This window comes from Thunnus thynnus, chromosome 5 (assembly GCF_963924715.1).
Source record: "Thunnus thynnus chromosome 5, fThuThy2.1, whole genome shotgun sequence".
In the NCBI taxonomy this organism is placed as follows: Eukaryota; Metazoa; Chordata; class Actinopteri; order Scombriformes; family Scombridae; genus Thunnus; species Thunnus thynnus.
Genome location: NC_089521.1, coordinates 2,772,564 through 2,795,403, shown reverse-complemented (window position 1 = coordinate 2,795,403; position 22,840 = coordinate 2,772,564). Strand labels below are relative to the sequence as shown.

Sequence of the window (22,840 nt, the reverse complement as noted above, 5' to 3'; positions counted from 1 at the left end):
CCCGCATGTTGCCTTCATGTCTATAGGAAACATCACTATTCCACAGTGTAATATGACGACGATGATTTATCGTCTAATTTTCTGTCGTTACACCTTTTAAAATTATACAAGAGGTAGTAAAGATCATCGTAAATCACATTTTTGATTTATAAAACCTTAATTCTATTTGTGGAAAAAGAAAAGAACACATTAGACGAGCTCTAGAAAAATAAATATTGTCGCCTATTTATAGTATACTTTGACACTCAAATTTGGATTAGATTAACTCGTCCAGTGGTTTTTGAGTGGGACGTTTGGCAATTTACTGTATCCCACACTGAGTTAATGATTCCTTGCTGTCTGGGTATTTATAAAAACAACAACAACTACAACAGCAGCAGCAGCAGCAGCAGTACAATAACTTTTTACTTTTTACTCTTTACAGCACAAAGGCAGAAGTACATAGTGCATGTCACATAGGAAATTAAAGGGGTTATTATGGGTGATGCAAAGGTAGAACTTGTGGTAGTCTAGTCATACCAACTTATGAATTGATTTATATATAATTTATACATAAATAGACAAAAAGCAGTAGACAAAAAGCCTTAATGCAGGTGTACAGTGCAGGTAGAATTTAAGACATAAAGCTGTCTCAGCAACTGACGCCTTCTCCTGTCCGTCCTCTTCTTTCTCTTGTCAGTGACATCCATTGGGGAGAGGGTGATGAATCCCTTCAACATATTCAAGGCATTATCTTAGCAAATTATTAATGGAACCTGTTCAGCAGTATTATAAAACTGAAAGCTTTCTATAAATGTTCTTATATGTCTTAATGATAGGTCAATATAATGATTATTAAGTTTTAAATACCTGGAATGCTGAGTAATGACCATAAATCAACAGTTAAACAAATTTAATTAATCTGACTCATAAATCAGATTTTTATACAAGCAATTAATGGTTTAGGCTCTGTCTGGTGGGAATGCTGAAGTCATGCTCAACTGTTAGTAAAACCACCAGACAGGAGTGAAGGTAAAACACTGACACATGTATAAGACAATGTTATCAGCCTGGTCAACGTGATACCTTTCAGGCATTTTCCGCTTTACTGTTGAGGCAGCTGGATCTTCTTTACAGAAGGCTGGTGGTGTTCAGTGCTTTTTAAATATACTTAATTTGTTGAGGTATCATTTCAAAGTTATTATAGGCCTTCCTCGCTACAATAAATGTATATTTATTCACTTGTTTAATTATTTGTATTCAAAGGTGATTTAAAGTTATTGATAATCTCTGTCTGTCTCTTCAGGCAAGAGGTCATGTTTGGACCACAGATGAAAAGGAATAAAAGTGGTCTTTTCACTTTAGTATGATACCACCAGAACTGTAGAACCAGACTCTGGTCTGAAGACGTTTCTATTATCTCTGATTTGTCTTGGTGTCTGCAACCAGTCTGGTTAATTATAGTGGCTTTTTTGCCTTTACTACTTAACATTGCTGGCTGCTCTAGTAGCAGACTGAAGAGGTTGTACTGCTGTCAGTCACGTGTCAGTTTTCTAAAGAGATGCAATGCTTTAACATCACCTGCACTGTCCTTTACAAGTGTTGGTAATGCTGATTTTCCTTTGTGTGTCTTTGCCATGTGAACAAGTGTTCTCATTTTAAACATGTGAAAAGATATCATACTTTCATAGTTAGCATGTAAGAATATTTAATTTCTAATGGAATTTTATCATCATCATCATTTATCAGTCGGACTGTCTGTCAGTTGGTTGCTTGGTCCACCACTTCGGTCCAGACTGAAATATCTTAACCATTAAATTTTGTACAGATATTCATGTTCCCCAGAGGATAATTATAAAGACTTCAATGATCCCTTGACTTTTCCTCTAGGGCCATCATCAGAGGCCACCAGAGGAAGTTCCCAGGATATCTTTTCGTTACATGGCTTCACTGAGCCTAACACTGGCTGTCCAGATAACCAGTACGATGAAGCAACCTATCAAATAGCTCAGTCAACTCTGCATTTTCCAGCTACAAGTGCATTCATGTGAAAGAGTTGTTAATTATGAGTGACATCATCAGAACCATGAATGAAGTACTTCATACAGTGTGAGATGAAACTGTGATGCCAAGTACCTGCAGAAAACTTTTATTTAGGGACAGCAAAAAGTCATATTCATCGAAGTGAAATGTAAATGATAGCCTGTAATCATACAACAGAATAAGAAGATGTAGAAACACTAGAAATAATTTCCACGTATTAAAAGTAGGCTAAGTCTTAAAATACACGTAGGAATTATTATATATGACTTAAATATTGAGTGAGTATTCCTGCTATTTAGTTGGATGATGAAGAAACCATTCTGAATATGTCATATAAAAAGAAAACTGAACAGAAACTTAAAAGTAATGCCAGACTGTTTCTGCTACTGAAGCAAAGAGTGGAAAAGTAGTTAATGACTGATGAGGTCTATCTGACCCAAATGTTGCATCTATAATCATGGGAGCCAATTATCAATGTAGATTATTTTTCTAATAAAAGACAACATTTGGTTTTTATTTCCAGCTATCATCACACAGTTGTCTTATGTTATTCTGATCTGCAGTGATGGAATCAGAGTGTAAAATCATCCACACTGTCAGCTGTCACTCTAGGGATAAAATAAACTTACACAATTAAAAAATGCATTATTATGTGTTTAGTGTCATAAATGATCTCTTCATTTGTTAGAAGCTCTGTTTTAAAACTAGAGTGGAAATAGAAAGCCTGGAACAATAAAATGGTTCTACTCACCTATAAAAATATATATTGCTCTTTTTTACTTGTCACTTAATTGTAACTCAGGACTTTTATTCATGTTGGGATCCTGTAGGAATGATGATTATTTTTTTCCAGTGATATGATTGGTCAGTGGTCGCGGTGTTGACAGGTTGTGAGCCAATCCTCTGAAGTTAACCTGCTCCGGATTACCATGGTGATGTAGTCCAGTAAAAAGTGAACCACAGTCATAGGACTGAAAACCCAGAGTTGAAACTGAAGTTACCTCGCTAACCCCAAATCCTGCTTCGTAGTACAGGCCTCTGGTCAAAACTTCACTTTGTCCAATACTTTGGTTTATGATCCAATACCTGCAAAACTAATCACATTCCCATCAGCCTCAGCTGTACTTGATGTTTAGTGCTACTTAGAAAACGTTAGCATGCTAACACACTAAACTAAGATGTTGACAATGGTAAACATTATACCAGCATGTGAACATCACCATGTCATTGTGAGCATGTTAGCATGCTGATATCAGCATTTAGCTGAAATCCCCACTGTGCCTAAATACAGCCCCACAGAGGTGCTAGCATGGCTCTAGACTAGTTTTGTTAAAAATTAAACTATATTTCTATTTCTTTTTAAAGATGTGCATCTTCATTAGGAAGCAATGGCCTTGAGTACCAAACAAAGGATAAGGAGGGAGAGGTGGTTTTGGTCTTTTCATTGGATTTGTTGACAATAAGAAGCTTAGAACCTCTCTCCACTCTTCCTCAGGAGATGGAGTTCACTCCGTTGTTATCTCCATGTCATTTCCATAATAACTCCGCAAACTGTCTGTGAAGATTCTCAGTCATCCAGGTCATGGTTGTCCAAGGAGGGTTGAATCGAGGGCAACTGGACTTCTTGGTTGTAGATACTTGAAGACATTTTGTCTCTTATCTAAGAGGCTTCTTCAGTTCTAACTGACTGGCGGGTATTTAACCTCTGTGTGGTCGTTATCAAGGTAATTGATACCACTTGGTTTGTTAGTGCTCCTGGCTGTTGTAATGACCATTTGTTAGAGTCGTCAGAGCAACCTGAGGCTAAGTGTAACTCAGCAAACTATAGCCATTGAGGAAGACAATTCAATGTATTGGAAACTCCAGAAAAAGTTAGTAAAAGGACCATGAGTTTATTTGTCAAACTTGCTTTCCAGTATCAAGAATAACTTATCACCTTCAAGAAAAATATAGAATAACACCACATCTTTAAAATCAACTGCCTAAATCAGGCTTTCTGTTGACCCTCAGTCAGAAACTCAAAGGCTCTGCATGTCATAATTCTATCACCAAACTGCACGGTAAGTAAAAAAGCTTTCCCTTCTAATCTGTCAGTGAACTCTTTCTTTCCTTTGACCTGACTATCAAAGCCAAAGAAACCTTTATCAGAGTATTACAGAGATAAAAACAAGGCCAGAGATAGCATCACAATTGCCAAGGTGATATTTTACAGACTGTGTGGTAAAACCTGTCTGTTCATCTACATTTACGGGATTCTATCGTAAACTCCAACATCATATCATGTGTCCTGAACAACAACTTATAAAACTATCAAAACTTTCTGTGTTGGACATATTGTTCTTGGTAGGCTGTTGATATCACAATCTCAAAGGAGAGTTTGAGTCATGTGAGATAGACCTTTAAACATTGGCTGTATCTGTACCTGTACTTTCTTGGCTTTATAGCACGTGTAGCATTTCCACATCTTTCTCAGATCTTAGGAAACACTGCACACTTTAACAAGTGCATGTATTTACAGTCCCCTTTAAACCTGAAAAACACATTGAACTACAGCTGACCCCAGAGTCCCCTCTCTCTCACTATAATAAAAGCCATATACTATCTTGGGCTGCAGGTATACTGTCAAGGTGAACTGGAAATATAAAATCTGTTACTCTGGTTACACAAACCACAGTAACATTTGAAGTGGTATGATAAAAACACCTACAATAATCAAGTCAAACATTACTCAACAGACATGATAAAATGGTTTATAAGACAGAACAGTTAGAACTCTATTCACAGTGTTGTACTGTATTGGCAGTGCATTGTGTTGTGCAATGAATTGTTGGACAACAGTATCCATCAACTCCACACTCAAAAATTAAGGTGGTTTATTCTGCATGTCTGCTTACTGGTATATTAACGCTGCATCAATTAATTTTCTGGCCACTTGGGGTAGTGGATCTGAAAACACTGACATACCAACAACTGACATATTTTCACCATATAAAGTTGTTATGATGAACATGTCAGCAGACGACTGATGAATGTAAGTCCAGTATTCACTCTCCTTTTAGCTCTCGTTTGTTCTCCACCAACTCTCCACCAAAAATATCTGGCTCCTTAGTTGCTAAATGCTCCAAAGTGTTCACTGGCTGTCTTTAACATTACAAGCTGGAAAACCAAAACAATGAGCTAAAAGAGTCTAAAAGGTGTTGTAGAGCTTAGGAGAACTACAGAGTTGGGGGATAATTCTCTGTGGGTTTGTTATTATGAGCAACCAATTTCACATTACACAAATTCACTTGGTCCATTGTTAGTATAAAAATATTGATAAGCGCAGCTTTAAGTGCAGTTAATTTTGTCATTTGTCAGTGTGAATGCACTACATACAGTCTGCAAACATACTACTTCATACTACATACTAGCTTAAATATACTTATACTATACAACAGGGACAGAGAAAGGGTCAGTCCTCCTTCAGGAAAACTGTGGTGGTTGATGTGTAAGCTCAATCACATAGGAAAAAAATGGCCCCAAAATGTAAGCTCTTTACAGGTATAAGGAGATATTGATATCTGATAAAGCCAGGGCAACCTATCGTGATGGTCACTTTCAACTATTTCTTCAGGTTTTCTGAACTGGCATAAACATCCAAGACATCCAAGAAAAAAGACTGAAGCCACTGACTAAACATTAAACTATTAGAACATCACCTTAAAACTTTAGTCAAAGTTGGGAGCATTGTCCAGTTTTCTGCATCATCCACTTTAAATCCCTGCCAAAGTGCCGTTGCTTTTGCAATATAAGAGGAAAAAGCCTTCTTTGAAAAATTTGTGAAATGATTCTACCTGAGAAGGAGGGTAGAGGGTTGATTTAGAGGCAGAGAGGCAACAGTAACCGGAAGGGTTAAGGGCTGCAAATGGATAACTCCTCTCTCCTCCTGCTCATCATGTGCTTTACAGCTTTGCATCCATAAAATGACATTCATAAAATGGTAGGGTTATGAAACTGCTCCCCTGTTAAATTCTAACTACAGAATAGTACATCAGATAATTTCCTGGGAGATTATGAAGAATGAAGGGAACAACAATGTTGTTGCCATTTCCTCAACAACATGTGGGCCCTATTTGCTAGTGCAAACACAGTCTTTATGCATTTTTCCTCATACGCAGGCCTTTTTTTTGTTTTTGCGTCTGCGCCCTATTTACTTTACTTTTTCGTTTTTTTCATATCTAAAGGATTTATGATGAGCCTGTACTAAAGTAACAATTTCAGTGTATGAAAGGATGCAGCCTTTAAATACAGAGAGGCTTTTGGCTTATTTGTCCCACAATTTTCATGACCCCCTGACATTTGATTATTACAATTAGGATTTTTCATGATCTTGTGATCTTAACAGAGCTTAAGGACACAAATGTCCTCTGAATTTTTATCTCAGGGAATATGGGGACCTGAAGAACAGCTTATATATACAGTATGTTTTATAATTTTAAGTTACACATAGTGAGATTTTAAAATATACCAATATTTTTTAGACTCAGCATCCTTAAATTTGACAAACTTTTAAGCCAAGAAAAATCAAGAAATACATAAATGAATAAATAAATAAGAGTTTTTCCTACCAGCACAAAAATCTCTCATAACATGAATGAATTAAATATACATAAATATACAAATTAACTGAAAATCTTACAGAATTTTCCGGCCTTCAAAATGATCTGGGGTAAGAGGGGGCTGGGCCCACTTAGATTTATGGCCTCAGTGTTTCCAAAATCTTTGCTATGGCCATGGGTCTTAAAATGTTTCAGTGTGTAAAGTGTGGATATGATGTACATTGATTTACATGAACTTTTCTTCTGTTTAAAAGGCTAGCGATTCAAATTATCTCAGTGACAACAATGCTGATAGTCAAGTGTAGTTTGGATGAACTGGAATAATGTCTACATTATGATATGAAAACTCTATAATTATGTCAGAAAATATAATTTAATATTGTTAGTATTGTAAGATTATAGTTAAAGGTCAGTTATTATAATATCTGACAGAGCCAGTTTTGTCTTCATCAGGTGGGGTGGGTGTTTACAATCTCACTGTTAATGTATCACCTGGTAAAGTGAATGGGAGGGGAAATGCTACCCATGGCTACATATAGAAGTTCACCTTCTACCCTTGCATGCACTGTCTCAGTGTGGGGCTCCATCGCAGGCAGACAACATGGGGAAAGGTTTCTACATCAGTAAAGCTGTTGGGATAGTGGTCATCATCGTGGGTGCAGGAGCCCTGGCTACTATCATAGCTCTGTCTGTTGTTTACTCGCAGGAAAAGGCTAAAAATAATGACAATAATGAAGTGTCGCCAACGGACGGAGGAACAACAAAACCACCTGTCACGACACCTGCCCCATCCAATGAGCCTTGGGACAAGTATCGTCTGCCCAAGAGCCTGGTGCCAGACCACTATAACGTCACCCTGTGGCCCCAGCTGACTCCAATTAAATCAACAACAACGAGACAAAATGAACTCTACATCTTTACAGGTAAGGCTTTATGTTATGGACAGATGGTTTTCTTAGTAGCATTCATCTGGTATTCAGAGCCTAAATCAATCCTCATCGTTTAACAAGGATTAAAACCAACAAGAGTTTGTAGGCATTCTTTTGGGAGGAAAAGGGGATGGAGATAAAGGCCGATAGAAGGCTGATAAGTTATATCTCTAAGGTAGTATGATGTAAAAAGAAAACGAGACATAATGAAGAAGCACTCATCTTTCAGGAATCCTTCTTCTTGTAGCTTGCAGAGTTTGTGCATCAGGCTGTATCCCATAATGTGCAGAAGACTGTTTTTGAGCCAACTTAGAAAGTGTCCACCTACCTCTTGGTGTTCATTATCAGCGACTTGCCACAGTGTCCTTTTTGTTACTACTGCCAAAGTAGTAGTGCATGCTTATAATGTGAGTTTTATGGACTAATAAAGAACACTGTTTCTTATCAATCTCTCAAGTATAATTTATAAATGCATTTCAAAGCCCCTGTTCACACCTGATACACCTATTCAGGGTTGTCAATTAAATCGTTTCAGTTAAAGTTGGGAGAGAAAGTTTCATAAGGTCACTTAACTTCATATAATGTGTGTTCTCCATGTAAAACTAACTAACCAGGGAGAGTGGTCATAACTCTGGAGAAGATGTCAGTCAGGTATGGTCTGTACACACCCAGAAGATAATTGGTGTGTGAGTGGGCTGCAGCTTTAAACATGTTATTGCCTACAAATAAAAAATGTATCAAGTGTATATTATACCAGTTTGAACAGCAGACATAAGAGAAAAAATGGAGGGAAAACAACACACCCTGCTTTACCAATGTCCATTTTAAAGGGATAGCACAATGTATAAGAATTTACATTGAGCTTGACAGCTTATTCTTGACCTTCGAGACAACAACATTGACTGTAGAAAAACATGGACAAAGTCAGTGACCTCACTTGTGTCTTTCTGAAGGGTGTTTAAAACTTTGATTCAGGTTTTCCATTCCAAGTTTATCAGTCAATAAAACTGTAATGTGAGTAAATGGGTTGGGTTTTAGATGGAACTGAGGTTGGATGAGCAAACTGCATGACATACATACACACATTACAAAGAGTGAAATAAACTTTTAAGACATTAACATCTCTTTGAAGACATTTTAATTGCCACTTTTTAAAATTTGAACAGAAAGTTTAATTATTTACTTGATTTTTAAAAGCCCAAATTACATAATTTCAATCATATCTAATAATATAATTTAATAAGTCAATGGATTTACATTCTCCTCCACCTGCTTCATCTTCTCCTCTTACTGCTGATACTTCCTACTGATCACAATTAAAGTTACTTCCATGTTGTTTCAGGTAATTCCAGTGTGGAGTTTGAGTGTGTTGAGGAGACTGACCTGATCCTCATCCACTCCAACAAACTGGACTACACCAAACTCGAGAATGGCCAGTGGGCAACACTCACTGCAGTGGGTAGTGAAGTCAAAGCCCCCCAAATCAAGTCTTCCTGGCTCCAGAATGTGACTCAGTACCTGGTCCTACAACTGGATGGTAAACTGATAAAGGGCCATAGGTACCAACTCTACACACGCTTTACTGGAGAACTGGCTGATGACCTGGGAGGCTTCTATAGGAGCGAATACATAGAGGATGGAGTGAGAAAGTATGTGCATTGGGTGTCAGATAATAGGCCTTGAAATATAACTAGTGCAAAAATAAGTCCAGAAAGTTTCAGAACTAAGAAGAAATGTTCCAAATGAGTTGTTACACAGGACATATGTTAAACCTTTTAAAGAAGTAGGATGACATTTTGGAAAATATGCTTGTTTGCCCTCTAAGAGTCAGATTAGATCTAATTATGTCAGTTTTGTGTCTGAACCAGCTTTAGCCTAGCTTAAAAAAAACTCAAAACTGTTTAATTTATGTTGTTAACAGACAAAGTTGTCACCAATACCTCATAGCACACAGTTGGTTCTTTTTGAGATGCCTTGCAGTCAACAACAATCAACACTTGGTTGAAGAGTGGCTCTGGTACCTAATGTTAACTGGACAGTCTCCTTTTAACATTTCTATTTCTCAATGTGTAATTTGTGATAAACAAGATACAAGATGTTAGTCAGTTTTGGAGCTTTTGGAAAGTGGATTATTTTACTTTTGATAGTGCTAGACTGGCAGTTTCCCCCTACTTCCAGTCTTCTGCTAAAGGCTTTGCAGGCCTATCTCTGTACTTGATGCACAGAGTTGAAATTGATATCAATTTTCTCATCTGGCTCTAAGTACACCAAACAAGCACATTGCTAGAAATGTCAGGTTTGTTTCTTTAAATATCAAGCTTAATTTGTCAATTTTCTGTCAGGGTTGTTGCTACTACTCAGATGCAGCCAACAGATGCCAGAAAGGCTTTCCCTTGTTTTGACGAGCCAGCCATGAAAGCTATTTTCCACATCAGCCTGATCCACGACAGTGATAAAGTAGCCCTGTCCAATAGCGAGGAAAAAGGTTAGTTACACTACAATGATGATTGGACAAGATTATTGTTGATTTACAAGTGAATATAACAGAATTTATATGGTTGACTAAAACTGTGGACAGAAGGATATTCTAAAGTGACACGTTTTTGAAATTTGAACTCAAACATATACAAAACAAAAACCTGTCAAAACTAGTTCTTGACAATTTGAAAGTTAACTTTGTGATCTTGGGTAGTAATATAAATAATGATCTGATATGATAATGATCAGTAATAAAGAAATTGATGCCAATGATTCCATTAATTTTTAGGCTATAGTCACTTTTTGAAAATCAAATCAAATACACATATTATTATATAATTAAATTTCTCTTCTACAGAATCAAGCAGCATCACCATCCAAAACAAGAATCTGCAAAAGACTGTTTTTAAGCCAACCAAGAAAATGTCCACCTACCTCTTGGCGTTCATTGTCAGCGACTATGCCTTCATCAATAACACCATTGATGGAGTTTTGGTAATTTGGATTTTGTCCCTATTTCATGAATGTGGTTTGTATTTCCAGGAGACTTAGCGGCATGTATTCATCCAGCGTCCTTTTTGATACTACACAGGGGACGCCATAATAGTAGGAATTTTAAAAATCCTGCACATGGTACTTTAAAAGAAGTAAACAGGTGTGGTTCATTTTTATGCCATTTTCTATGGAGAAATTCCATTATTGGTGACACAGGCTATGTAACTTTGTGATTAGATATTAGCTTGTTATCAAGCTAAGCAAAGTATAGTAAGCTAAGACAAAAAATAAAGTAAATCAAGTTTTTTGCATATAGTAGAAGCAACTTTGATGGTTAACATTAACATCAGCAGACATGGTAAAGTTAGCTGTTTACAAGATAAATAGCTGAACCTGAAAAGTCAAAAACTTGTGTGTTTCGGTTAAACTAGCTGACACTTCTTAAGCTGCAATTACTTTTTGAGCTTTTTTCAGCCATTTTTCAGTTGACTTCCCCCCTAAAATCCCTTGGCCATTCTTCTTTTAAGTAAAACAAAAGTCCCATTCTTGTAGTCATCCAAGGGATGTGATTGTAACTCTGAGTTTGTTTTGGAGAGAGGCACACATATTAATGATGTAACACAAATACAAGTTAAAGCTACTTTGTGTAGGATTTGCAGATTTCTAAGTCTGGCACCATCCGTTCATGTATCTAAGAAGACACTGTTGCACAAAGCAATGCATAATATAGACTGCACCAATTTTTAACAGGATTGAAACAGTTTCACTGGACTCTGACAATAACTAACAACATCTTAATAAAAACAGATATGTTTTGATGGTCCACCGGCCAAAAAACATATTTTTTGGCTGTCCATCGACCCACCAGGGTTTGTCCCAGTATGCCTGATGGCCAGTACACCACTGGCCGTAACCTACTGTTGCGGCTATAAAATGGCAGCCTGCAAGCTACAGAAACGTTGAATATCTACGTTTCAACACGTGAAATACGTAGCATATTAACATTTCAACAAAACGTATCATATCAAAATGTCAACAAAACATATTATGTCAACATTTCAACAAAACGTATCATCTCAACATTTGTAAAGTGACGTAGTTCACATTCGATCTATATGAGCTGATCTTTCCTGGGAGGAGGAGGGGTCGGTGGATGGTTAGTAACTTTGTTGGCAGCAAGTTGGAAGTCAGCAGAGAGCACGGTTAGAGACCACCTTGAAACCAATGTCCACTTCCCATTTCAACTGAAAAAAGCAGGTGTTTTTAGTGAGACATCAGGACATTTGCAGCCATTTTTCTGGTGAGAAAACCGGTTGTTTTTAGTGAGACATCTGCTGTTTTTATTTTATTTTTTATTTTATTTTAACTCAAACCATGATCTTTCCCTAACCCTAACAAAGTGGTCTTTGTGCCTAAACCTAACCAGACCTTAATTACAGCATTGTCACACCATAAAACATCATTATTCAACGGGTAGAAATGTTAATATGCTACATTTGTTGATATGATATGTATTTCACGTGTTTAAACGTATATATTCAATGTTTCTGTGGTTTGCAGAAACGTTCAATGCCGATGTTTTCTTCTAGAGATTGGGTTGAAAATGGTGGATAAATAGTTTTGAGCGTCATACGACCCCCACAATGTTTCACTATCAGAATTTGATTAATTTGGTCCAGTAACATTTAGAAAGTCTAGAAGAGCAGCATGATTAAAGGCCAAACAGCCAGCACAGGAATGTCGCGCCCGACATGAGACTTAAAAACTTTATATACTTTGAAATGAGAGATTTATCTCGTGATAGGCTTAATCAACATTGTGTGAACTCATTTGACAAGGGCTGAAATGTAATGTACAGTCATTTATATGTAAAAGTTCCGCACTGCAGGATTAAATCTCATTAAAAAAATCTGCACATAGTAGCTTTAACATCATGCAATTAAAAAGCTGAGATGAAGTTAAAACCAAGAAGATTCAATGATTTCTGATAATTATATTGACAGAAAAGCATTTTTTAAATTGTGTGCATATTATGTTTGGTGTGGTTTTAGATCCGGATCTTCGCTCGGAGGCCTGCTATTGCTGCTGGGCAAGGACAGTATGCCCTTAACATAACTGGACCCATCCTTAAGTTCTTTGAGAATTATTACAATTCCACATACCCTCTGCCCAAGTCTGGTAAGTCCACCACACATGATGATTTGACATAGGTCACTATGGAGTCAGCTACAATTCCTTATTACAATTGCAATTAACTACAATTGCTTGTTTTTTTTTGAAATTCTGTGTTTTCTTAATCTCTACAATGGAGGTGGTGAATGCAAATAATCCACAGTCAGAATGGCTCAGGTTGAAAAATATCTGAATTTTCCTTCAATTAATCAACACAACCCCATTTAAAACTTTCTGTACATAAAATTCCATGCCCTCTTTTCTCTGAGGACATGATTCATTTTCATGATCTATATGTATCTTTATTGAATTTATGCAATTAGATGTATTGCCTGAATAGCTTTTATTATGAACTCTCCTCCACATGTATTAAGTACAATTACCCAGTCACACATGTAATCCTCTGATTTAACTGCCCCACCACACCTCAGTGGTCAATAGTTCTTGCCATCATGTTTATTGCCATCATGTGCGTTTTTATGGTCAGCCCCAAATATATTATTCCTCATATTGTAGACTGAGACTTTGGCTGTCACTTCCAGTAAAACAGCTGTGTCAACCATTTCGAGCACCATATAAAACATTTGTCCTTCATTCTGTTCTTATCGTTTATTGATGCTAGACTTATCTGCTAACCCATGGTTACTTGTATCTCTCAGTTTAGAATTTTAATGACACAGCTGTACAGTGTCAATTATTAACAGATAAAACTTGATAAGTTGATTAAACAATCATGTACCCAAATTTCCAAATGTCTTCCCAGCCTACTGTTGAAGTCTCTAACTGAACTTTAAAAGGTGCCTATTAGAAATATTTTCAATAAGATTACCTTTTATAGAGATTTTTTAAATGTGTGAGGAAATAAATGATTCTGGGTCATCATCTCTCCAGATCACATTAGATTTTAATTATGAGGATGTGTTCATTTTAACTCAGCTGCATTTAGAGATAATAAACCACAAATAATCTCCTTCCTAATGCAGATCAGATAGCTCTGCCAGACTTTAATGCTGGAGCCATGGAGAACTGGGGTCTGATCACATACAGAGAGACAGCTCTGCTCTATGATGAAGAGTTCGCCTCTAACTCCAACAAGGAGAGGATCGCTACCATCATTGCTCATGAACTGGCTCACATGGTTTGTTTTTAACTCTGCCAACTTCATAATGTCTAACTGGTCTAACTCTTACTAGCTATTATGTTTCACTCTTTTATCTAAATAGTTTTAAACTGAAGAACTGAATTTGGAATGATTCTGCATGACCTTGAAAGACCTGAGGCCTTTTGCATAAAGTCTGGGTCGAGTCTCAAGTTAACTGAGACAAGTCAAAGTGAAGTCTTGAGTTTTGGACTTTTTTTTCATGTTCAAGTGAAGTTTTAAGTCCCTGAGGGCAAGTCCATGTCAAGTTCAAAAATGATCAAAACAGATTCTAAATCAAGTCTCATGTTTTGTCAAAGCAAGTCTTATGACAAGTGCTTGTGAGCAAGTACAAGTCAAATCAAAACTCTTTGTAAGCAAACATCATGTAATTTTCAAGTCTTTCATGTTAAAATTTTGAATTGAATGAATATCAAGATTGTCCTTCCAAAGCTGTATCGTTGCCATTTTTTAAACAGCTGAGACCAAGTTCTTTTAATGTATATATATACATTATATAGAAAGAGGTTCTCCGTGCATTTTTAGCAATGTGCAACTGAATCAGGTGCTTATCAGAAAAGACTGATGCACACTGACTGATTTGAAGGCTTTAATAGTGCAAGCAGAGCACTTTCAACACAACAGTTTCTTCATCAAAGTCTTTTAATGATTAGTCATTAAATATTCAATCTGTGTGGCTATGCAAAGTCTGCCTATCCCTGTCTTACTCATTTTTTATTGCTCTGGAATTTTACCAATTCAAAGCTTCTGGTTTGCTTCTTGCTGAATCATTCAAATTTTCTGTTTGTGCTGTTCCATCAGTGGTTTGGGAATCTGGTGACCCTGAGGTGGTGGAATGACTTGTGGCTGAATGAAGGCTTTGCCTCCTATGTTGAGTATCTGGGAGCAGACAAAGCTGAACCCAACTGGAACGTCGTAAGGATTACCCTCCCACCTCATTAATCTGTGTCATGCAGGATAGTGATGACAGTGATCAATGAAGTTTTGACCATACTGTCTTATGTTTCTCATAACAGAAGGACCTTATCGTGCTCAATGATGTCCACAGGGTGTTTGCAGTTGATGCCCTGGCCTCCTCTCACCCTCTGTCCTCTAAAGAAGAGGACATCCAGAAACCAGCACAGATCAGTGAGCTGTTTGATGCCATCTCCTACAGCAAGGTAACCTAAACAGCAGCTGAACACATTTCTCATCTTTAGACCAATCTGCCCAGATTATGCTTTCAGTTTCTCTCCCATAGTTCTCTCCCAAGTTTGCTTCTTTTTTCAAATATTTAACAAATTTGTCACAGTGCCCCTAAAACACAGATGCCTCATCTGATCTTGAAAACATTTAAAAAGCTAAAAAATATTTTTTGTTATCCTCAGGGAGCATCTGTTTTGCGAATGTTGTCAGATTTCCTTACTGAGGATGTCTTCAGAATGGGACTCACGGTAAGGACATATTATTTACCTGAAAACTTTTTTAGATGCAATTGTAAAGTTTAGTCCCCTTTATTTGACACTGTAAAAAAGTTCTAGCATAACAGATCCTGTGTGGTGTTTGGGTACACATGTCCTTGACAAATTAATTCTCTATTAGTGACATAACTGTGTGCATTTGATGACCCAAAAATACTCTTCCCAACACCCATTTATCTCCAATTTTTTCTGTCCGTCCTGCAGTCCTACCTGGCAAAATTTGCATTTGGGAACGCAGTCTACACAGACCTATGGAGCCATCTGCAAATGGCAAGTTCATTTCAATTAACATTTGGCCAATATATTAACCAGAAGGATCTCCAGTATATTCCAATCTGCTGTAGTTTGTCACATCAATGTCCCTGCATCTGCTTCCACAGGCTGTTGACAAAAGTAGCACTAAACTTCCTAACACTATCGACAACATCATGAACACCTGGGTGCTGCAGATGGGCTTTCCTGCAGTTACCATCGATACAAAAACTGGAAGGGTATCCCAGAAGCACTTCCTCCTGGATCCAGACTCTGAAGTTACTGTTCAATCTCCCTTCAAGTATGTATACTTCTTTTTTCATCCCTCCCTCTCAAGTTATTATTTATGTGTTTGTCTTTAATACTACTGCTGCTATGTAAATCACAACTATTATAACTCCTATCACTGTTACTACTTCTGCTGCTTATACTAATACACTGCTTTTATAATAATACAGTAATACTACTATCTTTAATACTATTATAACTACTAGTATTATCACAAAAAATAATACGCAGTGAAAAAGAAAAAAATATTATCTATCATTACTTTCTACTATTTTTTACTACTTGTCATTTTCATTTTAATGTCGTCATGATACAACTGATGCAAGTACATGTAGATTTAATAACACAGTTGTTAATCCCACAGCTATAAATGGATTGTTCCAATCAAGTGGAAGAAGAATGGAGGTGAAACTCAACTACAGTGGTTGATTAGTGAACAAGGTAGGTAGGATACACCCGTTTGCTGATAGTTTAATAAGTAGAGATAAACGTTTTTTGGCTTTTATTGATGATCAAGACAAGTCATTTGTATTCACTGGTTCCTTGATTACAAGCAAGTGTTAAAGGACATTAAAAAAAAAACAACTTCTCAGGATTTGACCAATCAGCAATCAATTATAAGTCAAAATAATGCAATACAGCATTAGAAACATAAAACTAAGCTCCAGACAGATAATAGCATGTTGAAAATACATTAAAGAATTATCTATAACATAACCCAAACTAGCATAACAAGAAGCCTAAACGCTTTGAGAAGATGAGGAAAAACAATCTGGAAGAATGAAAGAAACATGAATGGGCCAGTTGATTATTCATGACTGTATTGCACAAGTTTCAGATTTGCCACCACCTGTGGGGACTGGCTGTTATGACAAATATGTTTTTATAATGCTGTTCTAGAAATTACATTCAAAGCGAAGTATAGTATTGATTGCAAGGGGCAACACAATATTTCAACATTAATGATACTATGAAGAGAAACTGCTCTGCACAGGTACAATGCCAATGATTAAACTGGGAGCTGATTAAGTGCTAAAAGATAAACCAGCCTTAGCGCAATTTTGAGAGTTTTTTTGTCAGTGTCATTCTGTCATTGCCAGTTCCAGACTACATGACAACGTTGGTCAGTTGACATTGTTTTTTCCCCCAAAATGATCCACGTGAGCGTCTTCTGATGTGGTCTCCCTATCGGCAGGTTGACTGTTTACTGATCTACCATTTCTAAGATTGTGGTTGGGTAGGCACAGAAGCTCCTTGGTTAAGGTTAGGAAAAGGTCACGGTCATGGAAACCAACACTGATGTTGAGAAAAGAACAAAGGTCATCTGTATCAAAGTCACATTGATTGTCTTGCCTCCCTTGTAAGCTGCTTTGGATAAAAGCGTTGCCTTTTACAACGAAGTAGTGTTATGTTGTTATACCACCGCAAAACCTTATGATAATATATATATAGTATAGTAGTATTATAGTAATTCTGCTTTTGATTAAAAGAGTCAACAGTTATAATTCACAGTTGCAAGCTCCTTGTTAGGGAAACATAAACATTTTATTTTATGCATTTGAACAAATGACCAGTGCTGTCATTCTATGGTGAGGACTGTCTCATTATTCTATTGTACTGTAGCTGAAAGCTGAAAGCACAGATTGCAGACTGGTTCTTGTCTTGGCAGAAAGCTCACAGGCTGACTTAGCAGAAAATCCAATCATCAAACAATAATCTTAAATTTTTTGGTCTTATGCATGACAATAATTGATAACTCTGACCTCCCTCTCTTCTGTAGCCAAATTTGAAGAGATGAAGGCAACAACAGAGACTGACTGGGTGCTGGCTAACATCAACACAGTGGGTTACTACAGAGTAAACTATGACCAGGGCAACTGGAAAAAACTACTAAATATTCTGAGCACCAATCATACGGTAAGATATAGCTGTCTGATGGGCATTGATATGACCTGCAACTTTTCTGGATAACTTACAATAATTTATGACCTCTGCTTTCTTACACTGATTACATACACTTGATCTGAGTTGTTTTAATAGTAGTGACTCTTGTTTCTGTAGAGCATTCCAAGGATCAACAGAGCTCAGTTGGTGGATGACGCCTTCAACCTGGCCAGGTAAGCTCTGCTACTGCTGTAATAAATAGATGATTATAATGAAAGGAATGGATTACTGAGATGTGGAACTTGTTTGTTTTTGTCAGTAAAGCCAAAATACTTCATTAATAATGGTCTATGCATCACATTAATCTAAAACAGGGTTTATGGGGGAAATGGTCTAAAATTAGTCAAATATAACCACTACACAACATTGTTAGCATGACACAGATGCTGCCAGTCATTTTGACTCATTACTTTACCGTGACTATACCAAGGTAAACAACTATTTTGGCAAAGTATTGGAAAACAGGGTAAAACTGAGACACACAAGGCTATTACTGTACTAAATGATGATCAAGATGTTCAGAAATGTACATGGCTCCTTCATTTTCACAATCTTGTAATCCCAAAGAGCAAAGCTTATCGACACAGTGCTGGCTCTTAATACCACCAAGTACCTGAACAAGGAGAGAGAATACATGCCCTGGGAGTCGGCCCTGAACAACCTGGACTTCTTCTACCTCATGTTTGACCGCAGCGAGATTTATGGTTACATGCAGGTGTGCTTTCTTTCAGCTAAACACATCAGCATAAACATCAAAACAAATTAAATACAAAGAATTAACTCCTGTGCTTCTAATCTTCGTGGAATTATCACATTTCTTTGTTCTTCCTTGTTTTTAGGATTATCTGAGAAAGCAGGTCACCCCTCTGTTTAACTACTATAAAAACATGACCGACAACTGGAGCAAAGTACCTGATGGACACATGGACCAGTGAGTAAAGCTATCAAAAACATGAGCATACTGCTCTTGAGATCATATTTTTTAGGAGATGCAAAAAAAATATACACTTGCAAATTAGAGAGTTAAACATTAAAACAGTGTCACTGTATATACAGTTTGTCTCTCTCAGCAATGTGTTACACCTCTTCAAATGTTCAAAAGTCCGCCCCTGAGATCATCTTAGTATAAAGATGCTTTTGGAAAACAGGATCCCGGTTACAATGTGCAAGTAAAAGTACGCTCTGTTGTTAATTACATGAAAGATGTATAGTACCGTCTTTTGACGAAACTTGGTCAGTACTATTGTCTAATTTTAAGGACTATATAAAGTGTTTGATATTGTAACATTGTAACTGGCAGCAATAAAGGTCCTGATTTCTTGGGGCAACAGCTGTAGTTCATTGCACACAGCTCTATTTTAAGTTCTTTTTACATTTTGGTTGGGAACTGGTCAGTTGTCTCTGCAGCATTTAATCAATTTTGTATACTGATGGAATTCCTACCTTGTTAGCATCACTTTAGTAACATAACTGGCCAGATGACAGTCACTGTTTAGTTGTAAACATATTTAATGTACTTGATAGCTAGTAGAGGCTAGCATCACCACTGGCTATTACCACTTGTCCTTCTAGATGCTAACATGAATTATCTTGCAAAGCCATAACTAGCCCCACTGAGATGACAGCATTTTACCTGCCCACCATATGAAACTTTGGAGCAGTTGCTGAAAAACATCATGCTAACTATGACTAGGGAAATCTAGTCAGTACTGTTCAGATGATCCTTCTCAAAATAAAATTGTATTATCAACAACACTACTACAAAGCATTACTTCTTATCCTCTAATACTAAGACTCATACGCTTCATCTTTTCATTCTGGCCTCTTGTTAATACTCCTTCCTGCAGGTATAATCAGGTGAATGCTATCAGCCTGGCTTGCAGGACAGGTCTCGAAGAGTGCCAAAACCTGACCAAGACATGGTTCAAGAAATGGATGGATACTGAGAAAAATGAGTGAGTGTACATGTCAGCCCGATGTAGAACCTGTTGCCTCTTCACTATTTTAATTACTCTTTACTTTACTTAATGTGCAACTTTCTGTCTATGGTGGACTGAACTTAAAAAATGTCATCTTTCTTCAGGATTAATGCCAACCTCCGTTCCACTGTGTACTGTAACGCCATCGCAGCAGGTGGTGCTAAAGAGTGGGAGTTTGCTTGGGAACAGTTTCAGAATGCCACCATCGCTATTGAAGCTGACAAACTGCGCTATGCCTTGGCCTGCACGAAGCAACCCTGGCTACTCAACAGGTCTGCTCACACACAGCCTTATTAATACTATAATGCAGTATACTACAGCATATTACTGATCGGTACTCACACATATACTATACCCCTTCTTCAGGTACCTGGATTACACTCTGGATCCAAAAAAGGTCCGAAAGCAGGATGCCACATCCACCATTGTCTACATTGCCAGCAATGTGGTTGGCCAGTCTCTGGCTTGGGACTTTGTCAGGGCTCGATGGTCATACATTTTCACTCAGTGAGTACAACACAGTAGTTTTTATTCTCTACACCACTATATTCCCATGAAATATAAGATAAGGCACCAATTGTTCAGTCTACAATTCACTTTTTCCAAATGAGCAGAGCACTCAGTCATCTCTCCACAACAGTTTAAAAAGTGCTAAAATGAGCTTTACAGTTCTGAGTGAAATTTGTGTAAATATATATATATGGCTTGTGTTGGGTAACACAAATCTCAGTGACCTTTGATTTTCACAGGCTGAACTGAATCACAGTCCCACAATAAAATATTCATTGTAGCATAATCACATAATTGCTGAAAGGCAGCTTTATAGTCAGGTTTATTATCAGTGACAGCTTTTATTGACAATGCGTGCTCAGTTTAGCTCTGCCTGGGCCGACCTTTGCTCTTGACTCCTCATAAACCAATCAGGCCTCCCCTTGTTAAAGCATAACACAGGTGCTGAGTATATTTCAACACAATTACATGAAGCTTGAAATATGATAAAAGATGTACATGTTGCACTGGCAATAAAAATTTGCAGCCTCTCTTTGATTTACTGTGCATTGTACACTGTAAATACAGTTAATTTCTCAGCTGACTTTTTAGTGAAATTCAATGCTCAGTGAAAAGAAAAATATTCTCAAGTGACTAAACTGTTTACTTGGATACAACTGGCCCTGATTATCCTGTATGTTTTGTTTTCACTCACAGGTATGGTGGTGGATCGTTCTCCTTCTCCAACCTCATCAATGGAGTTACCAAACGCTTTTCCACTGAATTTGAGCTTCAGCAGGTTAGATATTCTACACCTTGTTGTCCACAATGTTTCTTCACAGAGAATTTTGCCCTGTTTTACCCACAATCAAACACATTTGTATCTCTACTTTTAGATATTGTTAGTTATGATATGCTATCAGATGTAGATGTATAACTTACCTTGCCCTTATAATACCTTAACCCTTCACACCATCTTAACATCTTGAGGTGGTGTGACTGGGGTTGTAGTAACCAAAAACATAAGCCATTACATACAATTTTACACACTCAACCAGTGTGTAAAATTGTATCTCTAGTCAGACTGGCCTTAAAGTTGCTTGAATCTGGGCCCGTGTCGTTTTAGGACAACAGACCTGTGTTGTTATTTGTTGCTGCCTGATTTCAAATGGCTTCATCACCTTCCCAAGCAAGACACTCATTTTATGTTTTGTTTATTGTTACAGCTGGAGCAGTTCAAGGCAGATAATTCTGAGGTCGGTTTCGGCTCTGGGACCCTGGCAGTGGATCAGTCCATTGAGAGAACAATCGCCAACATGAAATGGATCGCAGCAAACAAGCAAAATGTTCAGAAGTGGTTTGAAGCAGAGGCAAAATCTTTATGAGGCCTTCACTTCATGTAATTTAAAAATGCTCATTGTATGTAAATGTATCACAAGATACATTTAAATTTACTCTAGTTCTGCTTGACAGAGTGTGAAGTGTACCAAAAAAAAGGTTTTGACATATTTTGATCCTCTTTAAAACAAATTTGGAGTTAAATTTGCTGGCAGGGTGTTTGTTGTATACCTCAGTTTGTTTCAAGTCAAGCTGATTAGAACAGAAAAAAGAGAAACAGAGAATTACCATATATTAAAAAATCCTTGAATGTGTAGTACTAATTACAAAATTAAATATCGATACTTTGAGTGAGAAGGCCATGAGAATTTTTGTGTTGTTTTTTTTTTTTTACCTTATTGTAAAATCATAGTTTTTAAAATAAAATGTTTGTATTCCTTAGTGTCAGAAATTCAGAATGTTTTCTTGTAATGTTTGAAAAATTATTTAATGATGTTGTAATAACAAAATAATTATGTTGTGGTTATAACATGATTATTTTGTATATCTGTGTCAGTTGGAGTAAAATATGAGACATATTTAAACACACACCCTCATTGGCCTGTTGAAAACAACAACAAAATTAACTGCATTTTTACATTTGTACTTTCTTTTCTATGTTTAATATTGAGCCTCTGAAAGTGGCAACACTGAAAAACGTTTTTTTTCCACACATGTGCAGACATTTCCTGTCACAATACAAAATAATCTGTGGAACAACTGAATTGTTATTGAATACATTCTTTTATTCATTGTTCAAAATCTGCAAGATAATAATATAATAACCCCCATCTTGTACTGATATTGTGGATATTTGTAGATATTTCAAGGCAATGATTGTACTTTATTCTGGAAAGGAGAATAAACAGATTTGTTAGGAATTTACTGTATCCAGTCATTATTCCGTTCCTATGGATGATATTCCCGCTGTAGATGTGGTTGAATAAGGGTTTTCATGACTAGTTGTGCAACTGAAATGTCAATATTTTATGCTTCTAGACAGTAATCTAAATATCCTCTTGTTTCTTCCTTTTGTAAACTCTTAGCTGGTGGTAGAAATGAGCATGTGTTAGCTAAAGCTAAAGTTCAGATATGGGCTACTCTTTGTTTTGTGCAAATTCTGCACAATTTACTGTGAGTTATTAGTGACGAGTGAAGACAGTTTAGTACAGCAGCACTTGTTGGATTGTTTACAATT

General features: G+C 36.9%; 1 protein-coding gene across 1 annotated transcript; it reads left to right on the top strand.

The window, feature by feature from the left end:
* The first annotated feature begins 7,180 nt into the window (after positions 1–7,180).
* Positions 7,181–22,523, top strand: LOC137182473 (aminopeptidase N-like). Its single transcript, XM_067588704.1, has 21 exons — positions 7,181–7,543; positions 8,892–9,198; positions 9,892–10,034; positions 10,386–10,522; positions 12,574–12,700; positions 13,678–13,832; positions 14,655–14,768; positions 14,870–15,013; positions 15,221–15,286; positions 15,518–15,583; positions 15,694–15,866; positions 16,218–16,294; positions 17,634–17,770; positions 17,915–17,970; positions 18,365–18,512; positions 18,637–18,728; positions 19,645–19,752; positions 19,881–20,048; positions 20,143–20,283; positions 20,983–21,064; positions 21,492–22,523. Exons 1-21 carry the CDS (start codon positions 7,222–7,224, stop codon positions 21,648–21,650), a joined length of 2,922 nt encoding a protein of 973 aa, XP_067444805.1. The 5' UTR covers positions 7,181–7,221; the 3' UTR covers positions 21,651–22,523.
* The last annotated feature ends 317 nt before the right edge of the window (positions 22,524–22,840 follow it).